General features: G+C 39.8%; 1 protein-coding gene across 1 annotated transcript; it reads right to left on the bottom strand.

The window, feature by feature from the left end:
- Window positions 1-23,554, bottom strand: hdac11 (histone deacetylase 11). Its single transcript, XM_055027072.1, has 11 exons — window positions 20,773-23,554; window positions 20,273-20,332; window positions 18,784-18,932; window positions 17,441-17,541; window positions 16,258-16,374; window positions 12,878-12,920; window positions 11,717-11,793; window positions 10,582-10,644; window positions 4,222-4,318; window positions 3,174-3,352; window positions 1-2,304 (listed from the first exon to the last, which is right to left on the bottom strand). Exons 2-11 carry the CDS (start codon window positions 20,305-20,307, stop codon window positions 2,062-2,064), a joined length of 1,104 nt encoding a protein of 367 aa, XP_054883047.1. The 5' UTR covers window positions 20,308-20,332; window positions 20,773-23,554; the 3' UTR covers window positions 1-2,061.
- Between the last annotated feature and the right edge of the window lie 115 nt (window positions 23,555-23,669).

Below are 23,669 nucleotides of genomic sequence, written 5' to 3'. Positions count from 1 at the left end.
TATATTTTCAACTGTTCACTACTTTATTAAAAGTATTACCATAAAATCATATTTTGTGAAGCCATTCAACAATATGTTCACTTAATAAAGTGATTAATAGACATTATTTGAAAAATAAAACGCAATGGACAAAATAAAGCCCCAAATTTGAACAATCATAATCTGAAGTGTCTCACTTTTTTAGCTTATATACAATATATTGATCGCTCACAGGTGATCAGTCCATAAATCAAAGATACAAACAAGTGACACTGATTCATTTCATGTTAAATTTAATATATTAAATGTTTTCCAGAGTTAAATATTTTATATAGATATAGCAGCTGATTTGGACAACAGAAAGTGTAAAAAATCGAAAAAACAAACATTATATTCATAATGAAACACCGGTATTTTAAAAACAAAGGAATAAAAGTATTTGAATATTTCTCAGAAATGAAACTGTTAGTGAGAGTTAAATGTTACAATCAGGGATGGACTGCTAAGACCGGCCTCGACTGTTTGGTTTTTTTCCTGGCCCTTGGATCAGTTTTGGTGTTGTTCTTGTTCGACCAACTGGGTCATGGCTGGTTCGAGACCAATTAGTTTTTGTCACAATTACAAAATCTGAACTCCCTTTTATCTTCGCCCACAGACGCACAATAAGCTGGATGTGAGAGAAAAGCAACATGATCAGAGTGCAGAAAAATAACACACCGTTCTAGTTGGTAAAATCCTGCTGCCTGTGGTTGTTAACTATGTTGGTTCTTCAATTTCAAAGAGCGTCTGTGTGTTCGCAAGCACTTGTAAATTTTATCCATGCGAAGGGACATCTAGTGACACAAGGGAAAATACATACAAGTGCCTTCATTTCTAACTTATATCAATCTTTGGGCAAAAGTGCACAAAGACACAGCAACCCTAGTGCAACACCGTTTAACCGTTTAAATTAAGGCAGCAAAGATATTCATTTTTACAAAACAATCTCATCCACACTTGATTGATGTAAGAACTGTGTTAATTCTTACACAAGCCCGCGCAATCACACCACTGTGCGGTGTTTTAAACATGTCAAACCCATAGGGGGCAGAGCAGGGTCAATATGTCAGCCAATCGCAATCCTCCAAATTGCGATTGGCAATTTGGAGGATTGCCAATGGAATTAAACATTGCGTCAGGAAGTGAATTCATGTGGACCGACAGAGGCTGGACAACTTTTAAATACCGTGTTAGAATGTAAAGTTAATGACGACGTCGATTAGGAATGAGGCTAATCGCACGTGGAGGTTGTGTTTGCATATTGGGAGCTATAGCTGATATAAAACAGCTGACCACCAATCGCTCTTCCTGCTTACAGACTCCACACATTGGAGCAGTTGGACTTGTATAAACAACACCTCTCTGATTACAGTCATCTTTCTTCCACTGCATTGGATAAACAAGAGCAACAGTAATGATTTGTATGTTATGATAATTAGCAGTTTAATTCCAATAGGTAGTTTTGCTTGTGTAATTAGCCGTTTTCCATTGCATTTGATGGTGCAACAAAACAATGTCCTGAAACATTGATGGAAGTCCGAAACATTCGGCTTAGTTTAGGGCTTAGAAGAACCTGTCTGGACTCCATCCCTGGTTAAAGTTATATTAACTATTGCAGTCACAGTGTGAAAAACCTTTTTACCCTCATAACAACAAACAAGATGCTTCCACAATTATTGCTTTTAACTGAGTCTAACAATATTATTATATGGTTTTTTGTTGTTGATTTCCTGAGACCACAGACTCCCTCTCAATGATTTGCCACCAAACACACAACAAACACAAGTAATGGCACATGCTTATGAATTCTATTGAAAGTTACCGATTTACTATTTTTCCTTTAGACCTTCATAAAATGACACAAAATGTACAAGTTTGTCAAACATTTACACTGTCATTGTGTATGTGCAAAAACTCATTGTGGAGCTTTCATAGATTCCGAACATACAGAATATCATAATTAATCTCTGAAGAAAAACAAAATACACACCATAAAGTTAAATCAGTGCATTTCAAGATTGTTAGCTTATAGTCCACCCATCCTCACACAGCAGTGTGTGCTGATCCTGCAGAACCAGAGCTTTGGGTCAAGTGGGTCACCAGTTGTGACAATCCCTCCCTCTCCAGAGCTTTGGCTCCAATCAGACCCTGCTGACGTAAGTTAAGGATGGAGTCAGCGATAATCCGTGCCGTTTTCTTCTGGTACCCTCCTGACGTCACCATCAGGATGGGAATACCTCGTTGCTTTGCGGCCCTGAACACAATCTCGTCCCTTTTCACAATGCCCTGGGAAGAAGAAAGCAGAAGAAGCTGTCAGTCTCTGTAAGCCCTCAGACCTTCAAAGCCATGGGGACAGAGCGGAAGCCTGGAGATAGCCTGACTGACCCCGACAGGAAGCCACTGATTGGAAACGCATCTGTCTGCGCCAGGGGACTCCGGGAGGGAACAGCTCGACTCTAAACCTAATTTATTGACAGCAAATGTTGCCCCTGCAGTGAGGGATTTCAAACATCAAAATGTGTAGCAGGAACATATGCCTGAGTAAAACTTCTGACAATATTGTAAGAGCTGCACTTCTTTTTTGATGCCATTTATCAGCCTATTTGACAAATTAACTGTGTATTTAGAAACTGCTAAGATATTCTGCAATATTTTAATATTGTTCTCATATGTGGAAGTCTGCTCATAGGATCCAATAAATCTAAAATGAAATGTGGATCAGTGCTCATTAATATTTTAAAATTGATTTGGTAAAGTACTTTTGTCTTACAAGGACAGTGGAACCACATAATGTCTTTGAGGAATATTCAAATTAGTTTGATGTTCTGAGACACGTAAGTTTGACAAATAGGAGATGAGGTAAGGGGGCAAAAATCGAGTAGTGCTATAGGTGCATAAAACAAGTAAAATATATATCTAGAATTTTTTTTGAGTAAAAAGCTCAAAATCCTTCCTTACCCTGAGCTTTGAACATTTGTCTGTTTTAACTTGGTCAGACAAACATGTTTTTTCATCCAAGAAGGAAAATTCAAACAAACACAGAAGGTCATTAAAACCACAAAGAATAAACTAATGAAACAACTGCAGGAGCCCGACCTGAAACTACAGCCTCGTCTGTAAAAACTAAGAGATAGCCGTCAGAGAATGCAGCGTACCTGTGGAGATATGGAGAGGCCTCCGAGGAGATCCCCGTCCAAGATGTCTGTCCCTGCATTATAGACAATGACATCAGGACGAACCTCGTTCAGCGCTCCCTCAGAGTGAAGCTCCACCTTCTGAAGGTACTCTGAGTCTTCAGTGCCCCAGTCCAGCTCCACCTTCCTCTTTATGGCTCCTGAAGATAAACAATAGTAAGTGGCCTGCACCTACATAGAGCTTTACCAAGTCCAGAGGACCCCAAAGTGCTTCACTCTACATTTGCCCACAGCTGATCTGTGGATACTAGAACAGTGAGAAAATTAACTGAAATAACTCTTTAATAATAGTAAAAGAGACAGTTAAGCAAGCATCTTCTTTTTTATTGTCCATGTAATGCTGGAAGACTACTGCAGGGGTCAAGTAGATTACTCACTTCGATACATAGAAAAAAGTCAACCAACTAATGGATGTCTTCATTATTTTTAAAGTAACTTTAGAACAACCAAAAGCATTACAAGGCTTTGTTGTTTTAATCTTCAAATAAATGCAACTTCAAATGCATTAAAGAACAGTAACAAATACAATTCCCCTTTGTTTTTAGAAAGTAAAATAGCTCTTCATTAAATCAGATTTGTCTTTGATGAAAATAAACAGAATGTTGCCCTGCAGCTTATCTTCAACAACCCAGGATGCATTGATGTTTTGCCTTACTGAAGGCAGAAAAGAGGCTTTGATTAGTTTCAGAGACGATAACTGCATGTCAAAAGAATTGAGATATGGACAGAAACTGCTCATGTGTATCTTTAGTCATCTTCAAAAAGATGGGAGTCTTGTGTTGTACAGAATCCTTGGCTGGAGTTACTGTGTCTTGAGTCAGAATTACGACGACACCCGGCGATGTCAAGACAGACAAAAGGCCTCCAGCTCAACCTCTACCCAAAGCAGAGCTGGAGACGCAGAACGATGCGTTTCCTGGCCAGCAGTGAGTTAAGGCCATATGTGAGACTTAGATTATGAGAAAGAAAAATCTAATTTGAGAAGAAAGTTATTCACTCTTTCACTTACGTTTGGCATATCCGTCCCCGGGATAGATGTTGTGATTATACATGTCCATTATGAACACTCTGGTGTCGCCCAAAAAGTCTCGCTCGTGTCCATTTCCCTGTGAGACCAGTTCCAAACCCAGTTCAGTCAACACATTAAATCATTAATTATTATTTGGCTTTTTGACAACTACGTTCCAGATTCCTGTCTGACTCACCTGGACAGTCCCTTCAGGAAGTTGTGACTCTAACTAGACCTAACAAATTTTGTTGGGCAATAAATTGAAGTTATTGTGATAAACAATAATATTGTTGTTCTGTGACAATTTTCAAGAAATATAATGGTAATTATGGCATAACAATAATAATGCAAGAACACATTTTCAAAGATCAATAAACTTTAATTTCTAATGAACGTTTAACAACTACAGACATTTTAAATATCCAAATTAAAGAAACAGAAACAATTAAGCTGCAAGCAGCCTCGAACGGCCCTCGCAGCCAAGCGCCGCTCCGGCCTAGTCCACCGCAGGGTACGAGCAACCGCCGCCTCACGCCAGCCACCACAGAAGCTCTCACGCAGTTTTCAGCTCCTCCGCCCGCACCGCGGAAGCTGTTGCTCAGTTTTCATCAAAGCTGCGCACGTGCTAAGACAGAAGTTGTTGCGCAGTTTCCGCGCCCGTCCACCAGGCGGTACGCATCTATGCGTTCGGCGGCTATCCTTGACGATGCAAAAAAATGTGGTATAGATTCATTGCTTTAGCGAGGAAATATAGCTGGCGGATTAATGTAGGACGCGCAGTGGAGTCAAAATATATTTCAATGCTGTTGTTCTCTTTAGAGGTCAACAAAGGTCATACGTATCCAATTTGGCGTCAGTCGGAAGATCCACGTGTAATTTACAGCCGATCATATGCACATAGCGAAGTACTACAGTTCGTCATTTTTCATCATTTTCAGCTGTGTTTCTAAAGCACTCTATTTCATTGTTGGAGTAATACTTACTCAGAGTGGCGAATTACTGAAATGGTTTGTAAGAAGTAAGAAAACGCTACATTTACTGCATGATTTAATTCAACAAAAATTATCTGAGACATTTCTATCCTTTTAGAAATGTCATGGCAACACACTCACAAAGTTTTCACGCCCATCCGCCCGTGGATCTGTTTATCATCGGTGGAGGAACACTGACACCTACTGGCGAAATACTGATATTGTTCTTCATCCTGATTATCTGCTGTTTCATTTGTGGAGCAATACTGACCCCAAGTGGCGAATTACTGAAATGGTTTATAAACGCCAAAAATGGGATCAAAATCTGAACTTCAATCTAAAATGGCCGACTTCCTCTGGGGTTTAGACCATGGCTCCAAGACTTTCTTGTAAGTCCTGACATGGTACACACGTGTACAAAGTTTCGTAATTGTAGGTTAAAGCATGGCTTGGGGCTGATCATTTAAAATTTTCTAGGGGTTCGCTATAGAGAAATTAGGCCACACCCTACAAATATTGTGATGGATTTCTGTCGGGGAAAGGATGAAGATCCATCCTTGTGAGTTTGGAGCAGCTGGGCCCAAAAATGTGGAATTGAGAGCCAAACGTATGGCGATGGCGTTACAGGTCACTTCGCCACGGCGCCACGCCAGCTGCTCCATTGAAGCTGGTCGGGGTTGAAATCCTCAATACACCAACATGTCTTCGGTGTCTGGTCACAGTTTCAAGTTGATGAGGTCAAAAGGTTCAGATAGCGACCGTTCACAGTAAAACATGACACTTCCTGTTCTCAGGGGGCGTGGCCTAAGTGATGTCATCATTCGACCATAAGGTATTGTAGGACACCGATGATGATCAATCACTGAAACTTTGTGCCTTTGTGAGTTTCTGTGTAGGAGATATAGCAGTTTATTTTTTATGGGGAGTAGGTGAACTTTGACCCCTGCCAACCCCCCTTCAGCATACTGAAAAACTCACCGTTTTGATAACTTTAGATGGGACATGTTTATAAACAGACTGACTGAGTTTGAAGCCGATCAATCGAAATCCCTGAGAGGAGTTCGATCAAATACAAAGGCTGCAAACTGCAAAAATGGGTCAAAATCCGAACTTCAATCCAAAATGGCCGACTTCCTGTGGGGTTTAGACCATGGCTCCAAGAGACTTTTTTGTAAGTCCTGACAAGGTACACACGTGTACAAAGTTTCGTAATTGTAGGTTAAAGCATGGCTTGGGGCTGATCATTTAAAGTTTTCTAGGGGGCGCTATAGAGAAATTATGCCACGCCCACCAAATATTGTGATGGATTCCTGTCGGGGAGTGGATGAGGATCCATCTTTGTGAAATTGGAGCAGCTGGGCCTAAAAATGTGGAATTGAGAGCCAAACGTATGGCGATGGCGTTACAGGTCACTTCGCCACCCGCCACGCCCATCTGCTCCATCGAAGCTGGTCGGGGTTGGAATCCTCAATACACCAACATGTTTTCTGTGTCTTGGCACAGTTTCATGTTGATGAGGTCAAAGGGGTCAGAGAGCGACCGTTCACAGTAAAACATTACACTTCCTGTTCTCAGGGGGCGTGGCCTAAGTGATGTCATCATTCGACCATAGGGTATTGTAGGGCAGCCGATGATGATCAATCACAGTAACTTTGGTGCCTCTGTGAGTTTCTGTGTAGGAGATATAGCAGTTTATTTTTTTTTACGGCGAGTAGGTGAACTTTGACCCTGCTAACCCCCCTTCAGCATACTCAAGAACTCACCGTTTTGATAACTTTAGATGGGACATGCCTTATGAACAGACTGACCGAGTTGAAGCCGGTCAATGGAAATCCCTAGGAGGAGTTCGATGAAATACGGAGGCTGTAAACGGCAAAATGGCATCAAAATTGGACCTTCAATCCAAAATGGCCGACTTCCTGTGATACTTGCACTATGACATTAATTGTAAATTTTGAGCATCTTGGGGAGCTCTACAAGTGTACCAAATTTCATGTCTCTAGGATAAAGTAAGTGAATAGCAAAGGGTCCTTTGAAAATTTTCTAGGTGGCGCTATTGAGCCATTTCTTGTGGGATTTTGCGACGACTTTAAAATACGTAAATTTGAAACAGGCTTAAGCCCTCCGCCAAGTTTGGTGAGTTTTTGAATATGATAAAGCCCCCAAAAAGCCAATTCATTTGGGTGAGAAGAATAATAATAATTAAAGCTGCAAGCAGCCTCGAACGGCCCTCGCAGCCAAGCGCCGCTCCGGCCTATTGCCACCGCGGGGGTACTAGCAACCGTCGCCTCACGTCAGCCACCACAGAAGCTCTCACGCAGTTTTCAGCTCCTCCGCCCGCACCGCGGAAGCTGTTGCTCAGTTTCCATCAACGCTGGCCACGTGCTAACACAGAAGTTGTTGCGCAGTTTCCACGCCCGTCCACCAGGCCGTACGCACTGATGCGTTTGGAGGCGCTCCTTGACGATGCAAAAAATGTGGTGCAGATTCATTGGTTTAGCGAGGAAATATAGCTGGCGGATTAATGTAGGACGCGCAGTGGAGCCAAAATATATTTCAATGCTGTTGTTCTCTTTAGAGGTCAACAAAGGTCATACGTATCCAATTTGGCGTCAGTCGGAAGATCCACGTGTAATTTACAGCCGATCATATGCACATGGCGAAGTACTACAGTTCGTCATTTTTCATCATTTTCAGCTGTGTTTCTAAAGCACTCTATTTCATTGTTGGAGTAATTCTTACTCAGAGTGGCGAATTACTGAAATGGTTTGTAAGAAGTAAGAAAACGCTACATTTACTGCATGATTTAATTCAACAAAAATTATCTGAGACATTTCTATCCTTTTAGAAATTTCATGGCAACGCTCTCACAAAGTTTCGCGCCCATCCGCCCATGGATCTGTTTATCATCGGTGGAGGAACACTGACACCTACTGGCGAAATACTGATATTGTTCTTCATCCTGTTTATCTGCTGTTTCATTTGTGGAGCAATACTGACCCCAAGTGGCGAATTACTGAAATGGTTTATAAACACCAAAAATAGGATCAAAATCTGAACTTCAATCTAAAATGGCCGACTTCCTCTGGGTTTAGACCATGGCTCCAAGAGACTTTTTTGTAAGTCCTGACATGGTACACACGTGTACAAAGTTTCGTAATTGTAGGCTAAAGCATGGCTTGGGGCTGATCATTTAAAATTTTCTAGGGGGCGCTATAGAGAAATTAGGCCACACCCTACAAATATTGTGATGGATTCCTGTCGGGGAGTGGATGAAGATCCATCCTTGTGAGTTTGGAGCAGCTGTGCCCAAAAATGTGGAATTGAGAGCCAAACGTATGGCGATGGCGTTACAGGTCACTTCGCCACGCCCACCTGCTCCATCGAAGCTGGTCGGGGTTGGAATCCTCAACACACCAACATGTCTTCTGTGTCTGGGCACAGTTTCATGTTGATGAGGTCAAAGGGGTCAGATAGCGACCTTTCAGAGTAAAACATGACACTTCCTTTTCTCAGGGGGCGTGGCCTAAGTGATGTCATCATTCGACCATAGGGTATTGTAGGACACCCGATGATGATCAATCACAGTAACTTTGGTGCCTCTGTGAGTTTCTGTGTAGGAAATATAGCAGTTTATGTTTTTATGGCGTGTAGGTGAACTTTGACCCCTGCTAACCCCCTTTCAGCATTCTCAAAACTCACCGTTTTGATAACTTCAGATGGGACATGCCTTATTAACGGACTGACCGAGTTTGAAGACGATCAATCAAATCCCTAGGAGGAGTTCGATCAAATACGGAGGCTGTAAACGGCAAAAATGGGGTCAAAAATCTGAACTTCAATCTAAAATGGCCGACTTCCTGTGGGGTTTAGACCCATGGCTCCAAGAGACTTTTTTGTAAGTCCTGACAAGGTACACATGTGTACAACGTTTCGTAATTGTAGGTTAAAGCATGGCTTGGGGCTGATCATTTAAAATTTTTCTAGGGGCGCTATAGAGAAATTAGGCCACGCCCCACAAATATTGTGATGGATTCCTGTTGGGGAGTGGATGAGGGTCCATCCTTGTGAGTTTGGAGCAGCTGGGCCGAAAATGTGGAATTGAGAGCCAAACGTATGGCGATGGCGTTAGAGGTCACTTCGCCACGCCGCCACGCCCACCTGCTCCATGAATCTGGTCGTGGTTGGAATCCTCAACACACCAACATGTCCTTCTGTGTCTGGGGCACAGTTTCATGTTGATGAGGTCAAAGGGGTCAGATAGCGACCGTTCACAGTAAAACATTACCTTCCTGTTCTCAGGGGGCGTGGCCTAAGTGATGTCATCATTCGACCATTAGGTATTGTAGGACACCCGATGATGATAAATCACAGAAACTTGGTGCCTCTGTGAATTTCTGTGTAGGAGATATAGCAGTTTTATGTTTTTATGGCGAGTAGGTGAACTTTGACCCCCTGCTAACCCCCCTTCAGCATACTCAAAACTCACCGTTTTTGATAACTTTAGATGAGACATGCTTTATAAACAGACTGACTGAGTTGAAGCCGATCAATCGAAATCCCTAGGAGGAGTTCGATCAAATACGAAGGCTGTAAACGGCAAAAATGGCCCCAAAAATTGGACCTTCAATCCAAAATGGCTGACTTCCTGTGATACTTGCACTATGACATTAATTGTAAATTTTGAGCATCTTGGGGAGCTCTACAAGTGTACCAAATTTCATGTCTCTAGGATAAAGTAATGAATAGCAAAGGGTCCCTTTGAAAATTTGTAGGTGGCGCTATTGAGCCATTTTTTTATGGGATTTTTGCAATGACCTTAAAATACAAATTTTGAAACTCCCTTTACTCGTCCGCCAAGTTTGGTGAGTTTTTGAAAATGATAAAGCCCCCAAAAAGGCCCCTCTTTAACTAATAATAAGAAACAGTAGGAAAACAAGGCCTTCGCAGCGCTTAGCTGCTCCCTAAAATAATAGAAACAGAAAACAATAACAATAACAAAAAAAGTAATTATTGAGTCTCTGTAAACAAAATTGTTTTTCAAACACATATCATCCAATTTTTGGTCAAAAAGAGAGATTATTGAGGAATTAATTGATATATTAATAATAAATCCAACTACCTTTACAAATTCAGTCATAAGTTGCAAATTTTGGGCAGGCTTGCAATCTTCACCAATTATTGTAATTTTTACGCAGATGTGGTTTCATATGCATTTACGGAAGCTAATTCTGAATAATGTCCCTTTTGGCATCCCGTACAACTGCTTTTCACCTGGTGATCTAAACATACTTCTTATGTTTAAGAAAACGGATTTTGAAAGAAATGAACCCGTTAATAGTTTGGAAAATATCCATAATGAGAGGGTGAGAGTAGTATATTGGCTCACCTGATGAGCATCAAGGTCAATGATGGTGGCTCTGGAGATGCCTTCCACTCTCTCAAAGAGAAACTGAGCAAAGAAAAGTAAAATATAGTTCATTTCCGTTTCAAGCGTGGTCAGTTTCATACAAGCATTTCAGTCATCCGTCTTCCACTCACCTACAGGAACGACAGACAATATTCTAATTTGGTTGAGGATTTGGAAGTTTTCAGTGTAAACATTAAATTTTTTGGCTTTCCCAATAAGACCATAAAGTCCTATGTATCTCAAACCAACAGATAAGTATTTCCTAATTTCACCTGGTAAATATGACATTCATAGTTGTGATAATTAATGCTCATATAAAGGCACAATTTCAGTGAAAACTGGTACCCAGAAGTCAATCCTGTCTCATTCAATATTATTTAACTGATTGATTAGTGATTGACAAAAAACCTTATTGTTGGCAAATGACATCAGTTTTCAATAACCACATGTAATTATGAATTCCGTTATTAATATTTTGTATGAATGGACATATGAATGTATGGATGGACAACTAGCAAGTCTAAAAAAAGTGCAATATTATATGTATATATATTTTAATATGTAATGTACAATATTTCTTGCCAGTCATCTCAGAGAGTGAAACTCATAGGTTATATAGAATCATCATACTTAGGGCCAGAGCAATAAATATTCCAAATAAGGAGCAGAGTGAAGTGAAAAATGTTGAATACACAATAAGTGGACGTGTTGCACACAATCTGCAAAAATTGTCTGCACATTTGATTACAGGAACAAGAAAAATTTTGCATATTCACTGGCTGTTGTAAAATATCTTAAAAGAAAAAATTAAGCAGAAAGTAATTATGCTGGAAGTATAATTACTTTAATAATTATAATAATAATAATAACAAATAATTTAAATTAGTATACAACTTTGTGAAACGCCACAGCAAAACCATTTAACAACCAATCAAAATGAAGCTGTTAAACCGCTGTAGTTAGCTCAATTTCTTTTTATGCGTTTCATCTTCTACTTCTGTTTGGCTCCATGACAATGACTCAAAGTTCCAATGACTTTCTCAGATAAAATGGTTCACAGCTGGACGTGACAGAGAATCACTGCCATCGTTGTGATAAAACAAGCACAGCTTGCCTTGATGGCCAGTGTGATGTCAGCATAGGCGCAGAAGCCACCTCCCTTGTCACCGGAGCAGTGGTGGAAGCCTCCCCCTGATGAAACAGAGCCAGGGTAATCATTTCACAGTGCAACTTCACTGATGACACAAAATACTTTATTTATTCAATTGTTGAAATAATAGTCAATTTATTGAAAATAAAACATTAAATGGAGTGTAAAATCTTTGACCTATCCAATTAGTAAGTGGTTCGTCAAAAACATAGTCACCCGATCAGTCCTACATTGTACTACTGTCAAGTCAAGCAGGAAGGACTGAGTCTTTCACATATTGATGTTAGAAGTATTATTAGCTGAAGATGCATCGATTGCTACAAACAAAAAAAGGAGAGTGTTCTGCTCCACTGTTGCACAGCTGGAAAGCAACAGTTTCCTCCTGAAACCAAACTTTGGCAGTCGTGGGATACACATAGTGTAAATTAAAAGAGAGTTGGTATCACCTAAAACATGCTTTATTACTGTGCACTCAGTGTAAATCGTATTTAAAGTTTTTATTTTAAGCAAGTTGAAATACAAAAGCGATGGCTGAAGAACATGTTAACATATTGGACAGCGCTTATATCTGTATGGGTGCATATGTGATTTTTACGCCTCCTTTCACCCCTTTGTTATATGTTGGGTTCATGTTGAAGTTCGTTAGAGATAAAAAGTATCTGATCAGAAATCTCCTGATGCCCCAGCAGTACCTTTGTGACCTCTGCTTTCAAGACCTCTGATGTCAGGCACAGGGAACGTTTTTCCAGGGAAGCCGAGAAGTGAGATCCCATGACAGTTCAAACACACTTTTCACTCCCATCTCTCAATGCGACTATAAAGCTAATAGTCTTAAAATGGCTGTCAGTGGAACAACAGCACACAGAATATCTCAGAAACCTCTGCCATCCACCTTCTCTGTAGTAATAAATTTACTTTTTAATTTTAGGCCTCAGGCACAATTCTTTCAACGAATTAAATAAATAATACAATTAAGTTCATTATCATTTTTTATGTCGAAGGTAAGGTTTCGCTGTGATCTTGTGAAAAAAAAAATCACAAATGAGATAACTGCTTAATGCACATGCCACAGTGATTCTTAGGTTGGTACGATGCCATTTTAAGTACATATGGCTGAAAACTCACCTACATTTATGGCCCATCCTCGCTCTACAGCCAGCTTTCCGGCCTGCGGAAGAAAATTAGATCAGTATACATAACACATCTGTCTTTCCCTTCAATTATCTATATACCTACTTATCCTGGCAGGATCAGGAGGGACTATTGCCCATGTCCATTAGCTGGGATCCCACTTATAGCTTAAGCAGGACCATTACATGGCAACACAGAGAGAGACAACAGTCCCCGTAAACCCATACCTGAGGGTAGTTTAGAGACACAAAAAGGACCCAGGTTGGGATTTGAACCCAGGACTTTCTAGCAGGAAAGCAAGGAAGTCCTTGCTTTCCTGCTAACTGCTCCGTCTTGATATCAGCTCTCTGTTCGCAAAAACACGTTTGCTACCTGCTTCTGTTGCTAGACCAGTTTTTTTGGTGCACTCATCCACCTCTGTGTGTGAGTGACTATTTTCTTGATAACTCCCTTGCAGAAACCAGAAAAGCGAAACAAAAGAGGTTTGCCTCTGGCCTCAGAATGGCCAAGAGCGACACTGCATGCTGCACCCAACTACGTCGTCCTGTGGCTATGGGTTTCAGAAACGTCCTGCCTGAAACACTCGCACGTCTGCCAATTTGGCAAGCTTATCGGATGTATTTTTGCAAAACACACTTTTATAATCTCACCAGCAGTTCATAATCAATGTGATAGTTTTCAGATGGCAGTCACAATGCACTGCAATAAAATGATGGAGTTTACAGTGAGCTCACTGCCAAAATTAACCAAATGTTTGAAGAAATGGATACAGCTTCCTGAGCGCTGGGAGGATATTGTGCTCATATGGTTGTGTTTGTATGGTGAGATCAAGTTTTCTTGAGTTTTCCACAGCAAAAACTAAATAAATAAATACCACAATAAAATATTGACTTGCCATCAATTTCTCAACAGATTGGCTTTTCTGCAGAGAAATGTAAGTGAAGAAATAGAAAGGGAGAGCTAAGCTAATACTTTGATCTCATCTAAAAGTTGTACAAAATGACCATTTTGTGGCATAGATGCAGTACAGTAAAATTCCCTTTGGTGTAGTTGGTAATTTATTTTTTCTTGTGATAGACCATGCCACCTGCTGGTATAAATGGATGACTGCACAAGGCCAAAAATCAACAGATGTAGGCTACATTTATAAATGTGGCATATGCACAAAACGGGCCGGGAAAATGGCATATGTCACATTCTACCTAGAGGTTATGGTCTTTGTATATACATTACATATATATATATATATATAACTTAACAGGAGAGCACTTGGTCTCCTGTTAAGTTTTATATTTAACTTAAGTCCTAAACACAAACCCTAGCCCACACTCACGCTGGAGGGATCTGGTAACGCAGAGGTTGAGGTGGGGAATTGAAGCCACTCTGAGTCCGGATTCCACTCATTTAATTTAATTTCACTCCATGTCAGTCTTCAGTCACAGATCACCTTTATTATAAGCATTCAAAACATCAGTGTTATTTATGCGTTTGCGTTTGAGCTACAGAATAAGCACATTTCAAATTAACAAAAGACTTGTGAGCTGTGGTGGAAAATTTTCTTCAGAGGTTTTACATTATGATCAATAATGTTATTTCTTCATTGTGAGTGCTTATGAATGCTCACCAAATGAACCTCTAGGTTACACACCCGAGCGCACAAATATGGGCTATGTAAATGTGTTGTTTTTGACTCTCCACCTCTCTCACATCTGTTTCTGAGCAAAACACAAAGAATTGCAGGTTGTCTATCAGTTCACAGTGTCTTTCCTAAACATGAAAGAGTGCTTTCCTTATGTACAAAACAAGAATAAGGCTGTATTAAATCTGATGAGAAGAGATTGTCTTCAGTGGATGAGTACTAACACTTATTAGCATGTACGCTCACACCCAGGTTATTGCTCAGGCACTTCACTTTGACTGAGGGGAAACAAGAATACGTTACAATAGCCATTTGATTAATCTCCACCACTCCTCACACTGAGAGCGCAGAGGTCTGAGAGAAACAAGCCCCGCATCTGATCTCATTTTCATTTGCTCTTGCATCTACTATGAGCACAACAACACAAATCAACTAAATCTTCTCCACAGCCATTTTTCTCTGACCAAACAGGATGGGAGCCAACCATAATTAGTCATGTTTGTGGCGATTAAGGTCTGCCTGATTGATGCATTTTATTTCGGGTTGACATCCAAGAATGGGAAAAGCTAAATTAAAATCAATTTTAAAAAAATTGCACAAGACTGTGAGAAACATGACAAGCAATGCATTCCAGATCTGGTTTACTTTCACTAACGGAGAAGCTACAGGAGCATACATAGAATATAAAATATACTTTATTTATCCCCAAAGGGAAACTGCTTACTAATTAACATGGTACTCCATTCAAGATGTTAATTAATAATACAAATGTTATTAATTTATGAAGCAGTTCCCCACCAGTGTCACCTGTACACTGTCCTCCCATTGACAGAAGAGGCTGAAAACATAAATCATTTCATCACTGCTCAGAGGTTTTGTGCTAAAAAGTTAAGGTCTTGTCATTATTTTCCTACAGTGACACATCAGTTTCAGAGTTATGATGTCTGCCCATTTGAATGCTAAGGATTAGCTTCTTTCAGTCATGGCTGGAAATCCTGCCGTGTTTGAGCGCTCCGATTGGATCTCAGGCTCCACTTTAACAAGAGTCAATCGGCAATTTAACTTCAGGAGAGGCAGAGTTTAGATTCAGGAATGACATCGCTTGTGAGTTTCACACATAAAAAAAAACAGTCTAAAATGTATCCAACGATCTTAATGAGACATATCCTGAGAGTCCCGGTGGTGAAATAACTGATAGTTGATTTATAGGAAAGCAAGTCAGTGACATTAGTAGAAGCATTCAGAGGTGAGTAAATCTTCTCACCTCCTGGTTTTATTCTGGCATATCAGTTCACAAAATGTCCACTTAGTGAATATGAGGACAATATCTGGACTGTTGATCAAGCTGTGTTGTTTGATAGTCCAGGGAAAAAGCCAGAAGCAACAGGGTGTCTTCAGACTTGTTTCCTGTACTATGCTGCAAACAAACAAAAATCTGGAGAGAGAGCACACACACACCCACACCACACACACACACACACACACACACACACACACACACACACACGCGCACGCGCACACACACACACACACACACACACACACACACACACTTTTGGTTTTCATAGCTGATTTCTGGCCCTGTTTTTATAGTCATGCATGTATTTCATTATACCGTTACACAACTTAATCAATTCCAGCAACAAATAAGAGTGAGAAGAAGAAAAACAAATGTGAGAAATTGTATTACTAAGTCAAAAACATAATACAGTAAACAAGGCTGATGTATACCAACCATTATTGTTCCTCCTGTTTGGGTCCGTAAAGGTCTCAGCACCCTCTGCTGAACCAGACAGTTAGGTAAAATCACCAGGGGTGGGATTTCAGTGATAGTTGCCACCACAAAAGACCACTAGAGAGGACAAAGGAAAACACAGAGAAGCATGTAACAGCATGAAGAAAAAAATAAAAACACTTTTCAGAATATTAGCTGGAGTATTTCAATCTGCAAAAGAAAACAACAGTGTGCCTGTAAGCTCAGTCTTAGTTCACATAGGCAGCAGGGGCCTCGTGTATAAAAGAGTGTGCACCTTTCACACTAAAAGTTGACATAGGGACACATTTAAAAAAAATAAAAATAAAAATGTAAAAAATCTGTCATCAGCTTCTAGTTTCTCTCTTTAACACAGAGCTCCAGGATTATCACTTCGGGCGATCTAAAGCCTGATAAACTGCTCACCAGCATGTGGCAGCAGATCAATACGATCTCAACACATTCCCTCCGAATCCTTCCATCAGCAGGGATCTCCAGCTGGAGCTGCCGTCGTTCCACAACTCCTCTATTTATGGAAATGTGTGACTGGCTACACCCTGTCCACCTTAAGAATCAACGAGCCTGACCCGTTTTCCAAATAAGTTATCTTTCATTGAGAAGAAAAAGTTTCCTGTAACATTTACGTGTGTGACATCATCACCTGAGCTGTCCCTTGTTGTTTACATACACTAATTCTTCTATTTTAAAGGCTATAAATACATGCTCATTATTGTAACGCTTAACACATAAAAATAATTTTAACCATTCTAGCAGACCTAAAGCAAAAAAAAAAAAAAAGGTTTGGTCTAATTTAACTTCAGACAGTGAGAGAAAAAATATTCACTAGTATTTTTATTCTGAGTATGTACATTTCTGGTTTCAACTGTATGTGCCAGCAAGGGGAGGAGTCATTAAATACAACTTTTAAGCCATCTCTCGGGCTTTATGTCACCAGCTGCCATAAAAGCTGAGTTATGAAAGCTAGCTCAGCACAGATCAAAATCAACAATAATAAACAGTGGAAATATGATTCTATTCTTATGTCTGATCTTAACTGGATCAACCAAGCTTTATATGGGCATTATGATTTATTGAGATGCAGCTGACAGTGATATGGGGCAGGAGAAAAATAAACACATCACCATGACAGAGAGACAGAAGCTACCTTTAAACTACTGAGGTAACGCTTCGTGTGCACCACCAGCAGATCCTCCTCTGACGCTTCACGGGCTTCTACAATGTTCTCATCAGTGATGAACTGCTCCTCTGCAGCACATTCAGACAAAAATAAGACCGATACGTGATGAGGCTCATTGTCCAGTTGCAGCACAGTGAGTAGAATGTGAATATGTTGGTATTAATAAAAAAATAAAATAAAATAAAACATCAAATAAAACCAGCATATATGTCGTTAACTGTCCAAACAGACAAATGAATTAATTCATACCAAATATATATTTAAAACTACAGCATACTCTTCTGTTGTTCATGTTGTGGTTTTGAGGACTCAAAAGAAAGGCAAAAGCAGCTTGTAGATGAAGAAGGTTTTAATTAAAAAAAAAAAAGACCAACTTGCAAAATAAACCACAGGGAACACAGGGAGCCAGAGCCAAACCAAAAACAGGAATCCACAGGAAAATAACGGCAGGGAACACAGTGACTCGCAAAACTATTCATACCCTCAGGTTGGAAAAACAACAGACTCTAATGGGAGTAGACAAGAAGAATCAGCAATAAGTCCATAATGTTCTCATCAGTATAAGTTGTATATAGGAAGGTTGATTACTGAACATGAAACAGATGGATGATGAGAAACAGGTTGCAGGTGTGAGGAGAGAGAGAGAAAATTGTACAGGGGATAAGGGAGAGTAAACAGAGGACTATAAAATAAATCCAACACCAAATAAAAACTAGACCTAAGAAACTAATAAATCTAGAGTAACAAAGAATAACTAGACAATAAATAAAAAACTAGAATCACTAAAAGACTGAACTCAAGTAAAACAGAAACAAGACTGATCCAATAAATAATAGGAAAAAGAATAAATACTGCTTAAAAACAACTCAAAACCACTTCTATCTTTAAAAGAAAAAAAAGAAAAAAAGACAACCCTGAAAAATGTTGCAGACATTTGTATTCAGCCTTTTACCTAAATAAAATCCAGTGTAGCCAACTGCCTTCAGAAGTCACCTAATAAGTAAACAGAGTCCTTCCATGTGAAATGTTAGTCTTAGTCTTCTGGTGAAGAAGAAAGTTGTGGAGAGTATGGAACTACAAACCTACCCAGAAATGAACAGAAAAGCAGCCAAGATGCCCAAGACAATCCAGGTAGAAAACCTGCTGGAGGTTCAGACCTAAACACACAGCCACCTGCGTCTCCTCCTTTTTTTATTCTCTCCGTGTTTTCTTTCTCCATTTGCCAAGAAGACCAGCTTTTGCTTTAAGCAATTCAGCACCCTGCGGCTCAGGGAGAGATCCCACCACAAACCTGTCCAGAACTCTCCTACCTTTGAGGAAGCGGATGACTTTTCCCCACTTCCCTGAGTCAAATGGGTGGAGCTTTTCCAGGCCCATGAATGTGATGTTATAGTCAGGGTGATACACGATGGGCAGACATGTTGGAGGGACGCTACTGTACAAATCGGTGTGGTGCAAGCTGAAAGATCAACATCAAATGTTAATACAAGCAGCACAAACACGGGGAGCCGTTTGTAAGGTGACGCAGTCAACAATTAGCATTAATAATTTGGGTTTATTTAGCCTGTCACGGGGGAAACAATGTGGGTGTTCAGTTCTCAAAGTCATATTCTCACCAGGTTATTCATACATTTACCAGCTTTCCAAACTAACTATTCAATTAACAAGCTGGATAATTAGTTTGTAACCTGAGCTGAATATTTAGTTTTTATATTCAATTTTAGCTCACAATTAAATATTTATTTAGCTGACTAAGTATTTAGTTCCAAACTAAACATTTATTTTCCAAATGAATTATTTAGCTTGCTAACAACATATTTAGGTTGTTAGCCAAATATTTAGCAAGCATGCTCAACATTTACGTCCAAGCTAAACAGTTAGCTAATATTTAGTTAGCTATATTGGTTTGCTGATAAGCATGCTGGAGGGAACAATTCGTCCCTCCACCATGTTTTTGGTTTCGTTAAAACCAAAAGCATTTTTTTTTTATTTTGTTTTTTATCATCGATTCTTTTCCTATTGACATGTCCATTGGGTTAGGTGACCTGGCATTTTAACAGTTCACTTGTGTTTCAACAGTTTCTGCATCAACATCCGCCACCTTGCCTGGACAACTTTACTCTTATCTTGCTGTCGAAGTTTCAAGACTTCCTGTTCATCCATTATTAGAAGAAAATTATTTACATAAAAAAATGTCATCAATATGTCTTTTGTGTAAAAATGTTGAAAACGACTAAAGAATGAAAGAACATGAAATGCAGGAATGTGTTCTGTCTTGATCAGTGATGGGTGCTGATCCAGAAACTTTTGCTGTAGATTCTGCTTATTTTCAACTATCATAGTGGACAGGATATTCACTCAATTATTAACATTGACCAAAATAATCCTTTTTTTTTTTAATGTGGCGTTTTGTAGAGGTCTGCAAAACCCAGCTTTTAGTTTAATATTCCTCTTCCGCTTGTCAGCAAACCAGCTTGGACCTAAACATTTAACTTATAACTAAATATTTAGCTTGGTTGTTAAATATTTAGATCTGAGCTAACAATTTAGTTAGGAAAATAAATATTTACTTTGAAAATTAAATGTTTGGAAAATAAATATTTATTTTTGAAATGATGAAAATATGACTGAAAAAAATGGACACCCACATTTTTCCTTTACGAGCGGCTAAATCAGCCAAATCATTGCTTTTCATTTTTTAATGCTTCACCTTACAAAGGGCAGCTCATGCACCAATGCATTGTGAGATTAAAGTTATTTCACATCATCAACATTACTGGGAACGCTTCAGCTTCTTACCTCGATTTCCCTTCATTGCCTTCTTTAACAGACATGTTTCTAAGTCATAATTAATCTGACCTGTCAGGAAACACAAATAGCATAAAGTTAATAGTTGACACCGATGCACGCATGCGCATTGAGGTGCGCAGCTTGTAAAGACGCAACAGCCAGACGTGTCAGGCTCACGCGCAGCGGTGCGATAAGTACGAGCAGACTCACTGGATTCCAGCTGTGGATTTTATTATTATTATTGAAAATGTCCTCACTTTGAAATAGGAATGTGATTTTTTTTTGTCTTTAAGTGAAAATAAGAAATGAAGTTTCAGCCAGGTAGAAAGAATTACAATAATCATGGACATACTGGAACAGTGGAAAAGTCAGCGCAACAAAAATTTCGGTGGCATTTTTAATTCAAATCCTAGTGACATATATTTACTTCCATAAAGTTGAAAGACAAAATGTCGTCATAGTCGCTTTATCATCATTTACCCCACTGCGCACGAGCCAAACGGACTCACCTGCTTCTCCTACGACGTCAAAGAGACGCTAACAGTGCATCTGAGCAGAGCTCGCAAGGAACTAAACCGAGGCTGTTTCACAGCATCACGCCGGACCCAACATTGCCTTTAAACCAGTGTTCTCGTTGCCTGGTAAATAAAACGCCCCCTTGTACTACTCCTTGCTCCGTACAGAGGGCCTGGGCTGTTTGCTTCCGGGAGGCGTGAACTGTGTCGAGGTTTTAACGTTTGTCCGTGACGTATTTAGGAATGCGCCAGTTGCCTGCGCTGTAAACACCCGTCCTCCACTGTAAGGAGAGAAGAACCGATCCCAACGAGGTGCTGCTTGATGTTAATTCAACATTTGGAAGCCTTGCTAACGACGGACTGAACGGCTTCCTTCCCTTGCGCCACTGCTATCGCTAAAACTACAGCCAGACTACAGCGCAGAAAATAAACGTCATCATTCACAATTTCTTTTTCTCTTCGCTGATTGGCCCGGTCAAGGGGAGAAAGCCCTCACTGTATGGTAACGGTTTTAGTAAGACTGACCCGTTTGCGTTCTGAATTTCGATCTAAATTTGCTTTTAGACGACCCAGAATTGTAATTTAAGATACCTGTATTCACACTCTGACTAATAAGAAGGATAATTAAGCTTTTCCAAACTTTCAAAACGTGTTGTTTGAGACAATGACATTTTGGAATATTGAGTATTCCCAACAGCTTTGGAGAATTCTTAATGCTGCATTATCTCTCTTGCTAACTTTAAGTTTTATCCAATACACTAGTGACAGATGAGTAAAACTAATTTCCAGTGGAGTATCACTCGTCTCTCTTCGTAAACATTACTGAGTGTAGTTTTCACTGCTTCTGTACATGCCTTGTGCTGCAATGTATCTCGAGTTTTGTAACATTTTAAACCGTTTAAACATTGACTTCTAATATCACCAGAATAACTGTGGCAGAGACAGGATTTCACTACTTTTTTTTTTACTTGGACAGTGCCTTTACATTGAGCACTGCAGACCTTGTGCTTCACTTGATACCGAACTATGTAACCATTTACTCACAGTACGTGAGGACACAAGGTTGTGTGTGTCTGACACACTGATCCACAGTCGAGGAGGGGGAAGGCACCAGCTCCATTTCTGGTCACCCTCTGCATCACAAATTTTTCTATCAATACTTTGCATTGTGTGATCCTCACATGTTTTGGATGAATTTAACATAAAGTCACAGACAGTTGAGCATGAACCAGATAAAAGACAGTGAGTGGACTCAGAGGTTTGTTGACTGGTGCGAGATCAAGGCAACATAAGCAAATGACAGATGTTAGATTTTCGTAGCAACCACAATGCCACTACTGAAAATCCACAAAACTGACATTGAGATTGTAGACTGTCGTAGTTGTAGACTACAGTAATGCTCTAGTGGCCTTTATTTGACAGTTGTTGTCAGACAGGAAATTGGGTTGTGTGAGAAGGGAAAGACATGCAGCAAAGGCAGTTGGGCTGTGACTTGAACCTGTGATGGCCACATATATGGGTGCATGACTGAAGCATATCAATACTTGGTAACAAACATTGATTTATGACTGGAACACATTTGGTCCAACAACCTCATGAAGAGTGGAGAAACTAAGAGTTAGAGATATTTTTCAAAACGTTTTGAAGAAATGCAGGTCTGCAGTTGTACAATGTTTCGATTGCTTCTTTGGCAGTGAATTAAATTACTGCTTTTCATTACATTGATGTTCCTACTCTAACCCTAACACTTTCTGCACAGTGAGCAGCAGCTGTTACAGAAAGTGGAATATGAAACCACACCACCACATTAGTGCTTCACCTAAAACCGCTGTTTGGCTTGCAGAGTGGTGCAGGCTATGCAGCGGCATCCAGAATAGCAATTACTCACTAAATGTCAGGTGTGTGTGCACCAGGGAAAAAAGTGCAGGGGTAGCTGCCGCTGGTGCATGTGACCAGATGTGAGCTGTGTAACCTCAAACGAAGATTTGAGGGTTTTCAGAAGTAATCAGGGCTTGTGAAATTTGTGCTCCTTAACTTTGAAATGGTTTTACCTTTTCGAGACTTTTAAATCTCGACTTATTTGAATCAAGCAGAGTTTGGGTTTCTTTTATAATGACAGGCAATGAAGTTAATTTGCAGTTTAAAAAAATTCTTGCTCTTAAAACAAGTTCTTGTTGTTATCTTGCTTTATTTGTGCAGGACTTTGGTCATCATCTGTTGTTCTTATCTGTTACATAAATAAATTGACATCGACATGCGTAACAGGGACCAGATGTGTCTTTGGTTTTTGCAATTCTCTGGTTACCTCATCAGTAACCAACTGTGTGACCAAATACATTTTCCCATGTTGTATGAGAGATGGTGATTAGGGTAACTGGAGTTTGTCCTGCAATTTGCAGGTCGCCAGTTCAAGTCCCGATCTAAGTCTAATGCAGCATTACCTACAGTGTTTCATGCACAGATGTTTTATAAGAGTTAAATGTTTTACAAACATAGATACACACACATCTAAATCCTAATGGCTTCCCCACCTTGGAAACAAATTCTCTCTTTACCAGTAGGAAACAAAATTAAGCCTTAATGTCACAGGAAGGGTAACGTGTTTATAAAAATTGAAAAATATGCAAGCAGAGTTTGCAGTCCATGCCATATTCAGTCCATGAATATGGCATTTATTTATTTGCAATAAATAAACGTAAGAATCCTCCTTCTAAAAATATTGGAGTCGTGCATTTCCTTATACTATGGAGGAGAGCGAGCCCTTTTTTATGGGACAAAAAATAAATGAACTGCCATATTTTGGTTATTTTGGTTGTCATATGGGAAAAAACCCCAAAAACAAAGTAGAAACGGATATTCATTTTTCAAAGTCATGTTTTCACTTTGTTATT

Source organism: Poeciliopsis prolifica, unplaced genomic scaffold (genome assembly GCF_027474105.1).
Source record: "Poeciliopsis prolifica strain line A6 unplaced genomic scaffold, Auburn_PproV2 SCAFFOLD003, whole genome shotgun sequence".
Classification (NCBI taxonomy): domain Eukaryota; kingdom Metazoa; phylum Chordata; class Actinopteri; order Cyprinodontiformes; family Poeciliidae; genus Poeciliopsis; species Poeciliopsis prolifica.
Note: the sequence above shows the minus strand (reverse complement) of the source record. Positions and strands in the feature narration are given on the sequence as shown.

Excerpts from the sequence above, each read along its gene's own strand:
- hdac11 (XM_055027072.1), bottom strand. The coding sequence starts at position 20,307 with ATGTCTGTTAAAGAAGGCAATGAAGGGAAATCGAG. Across the intron at positions 17,542-18,783 it reads AGTCATCCGCTTCCTCAAAG|AGGAGCAGTTCATCACTGAT; the intron begins GTAGGAGAGTTC and ends AATGTGCTGCAG. Across the intron at positions 10,645-11,716 it reads ACATCACACTGGCCATCAAG|TTTCTCTTTGAGAGAGTGGA; the intron begins GCAAGCTGTGCT and ends TTCTTTGCTCAG.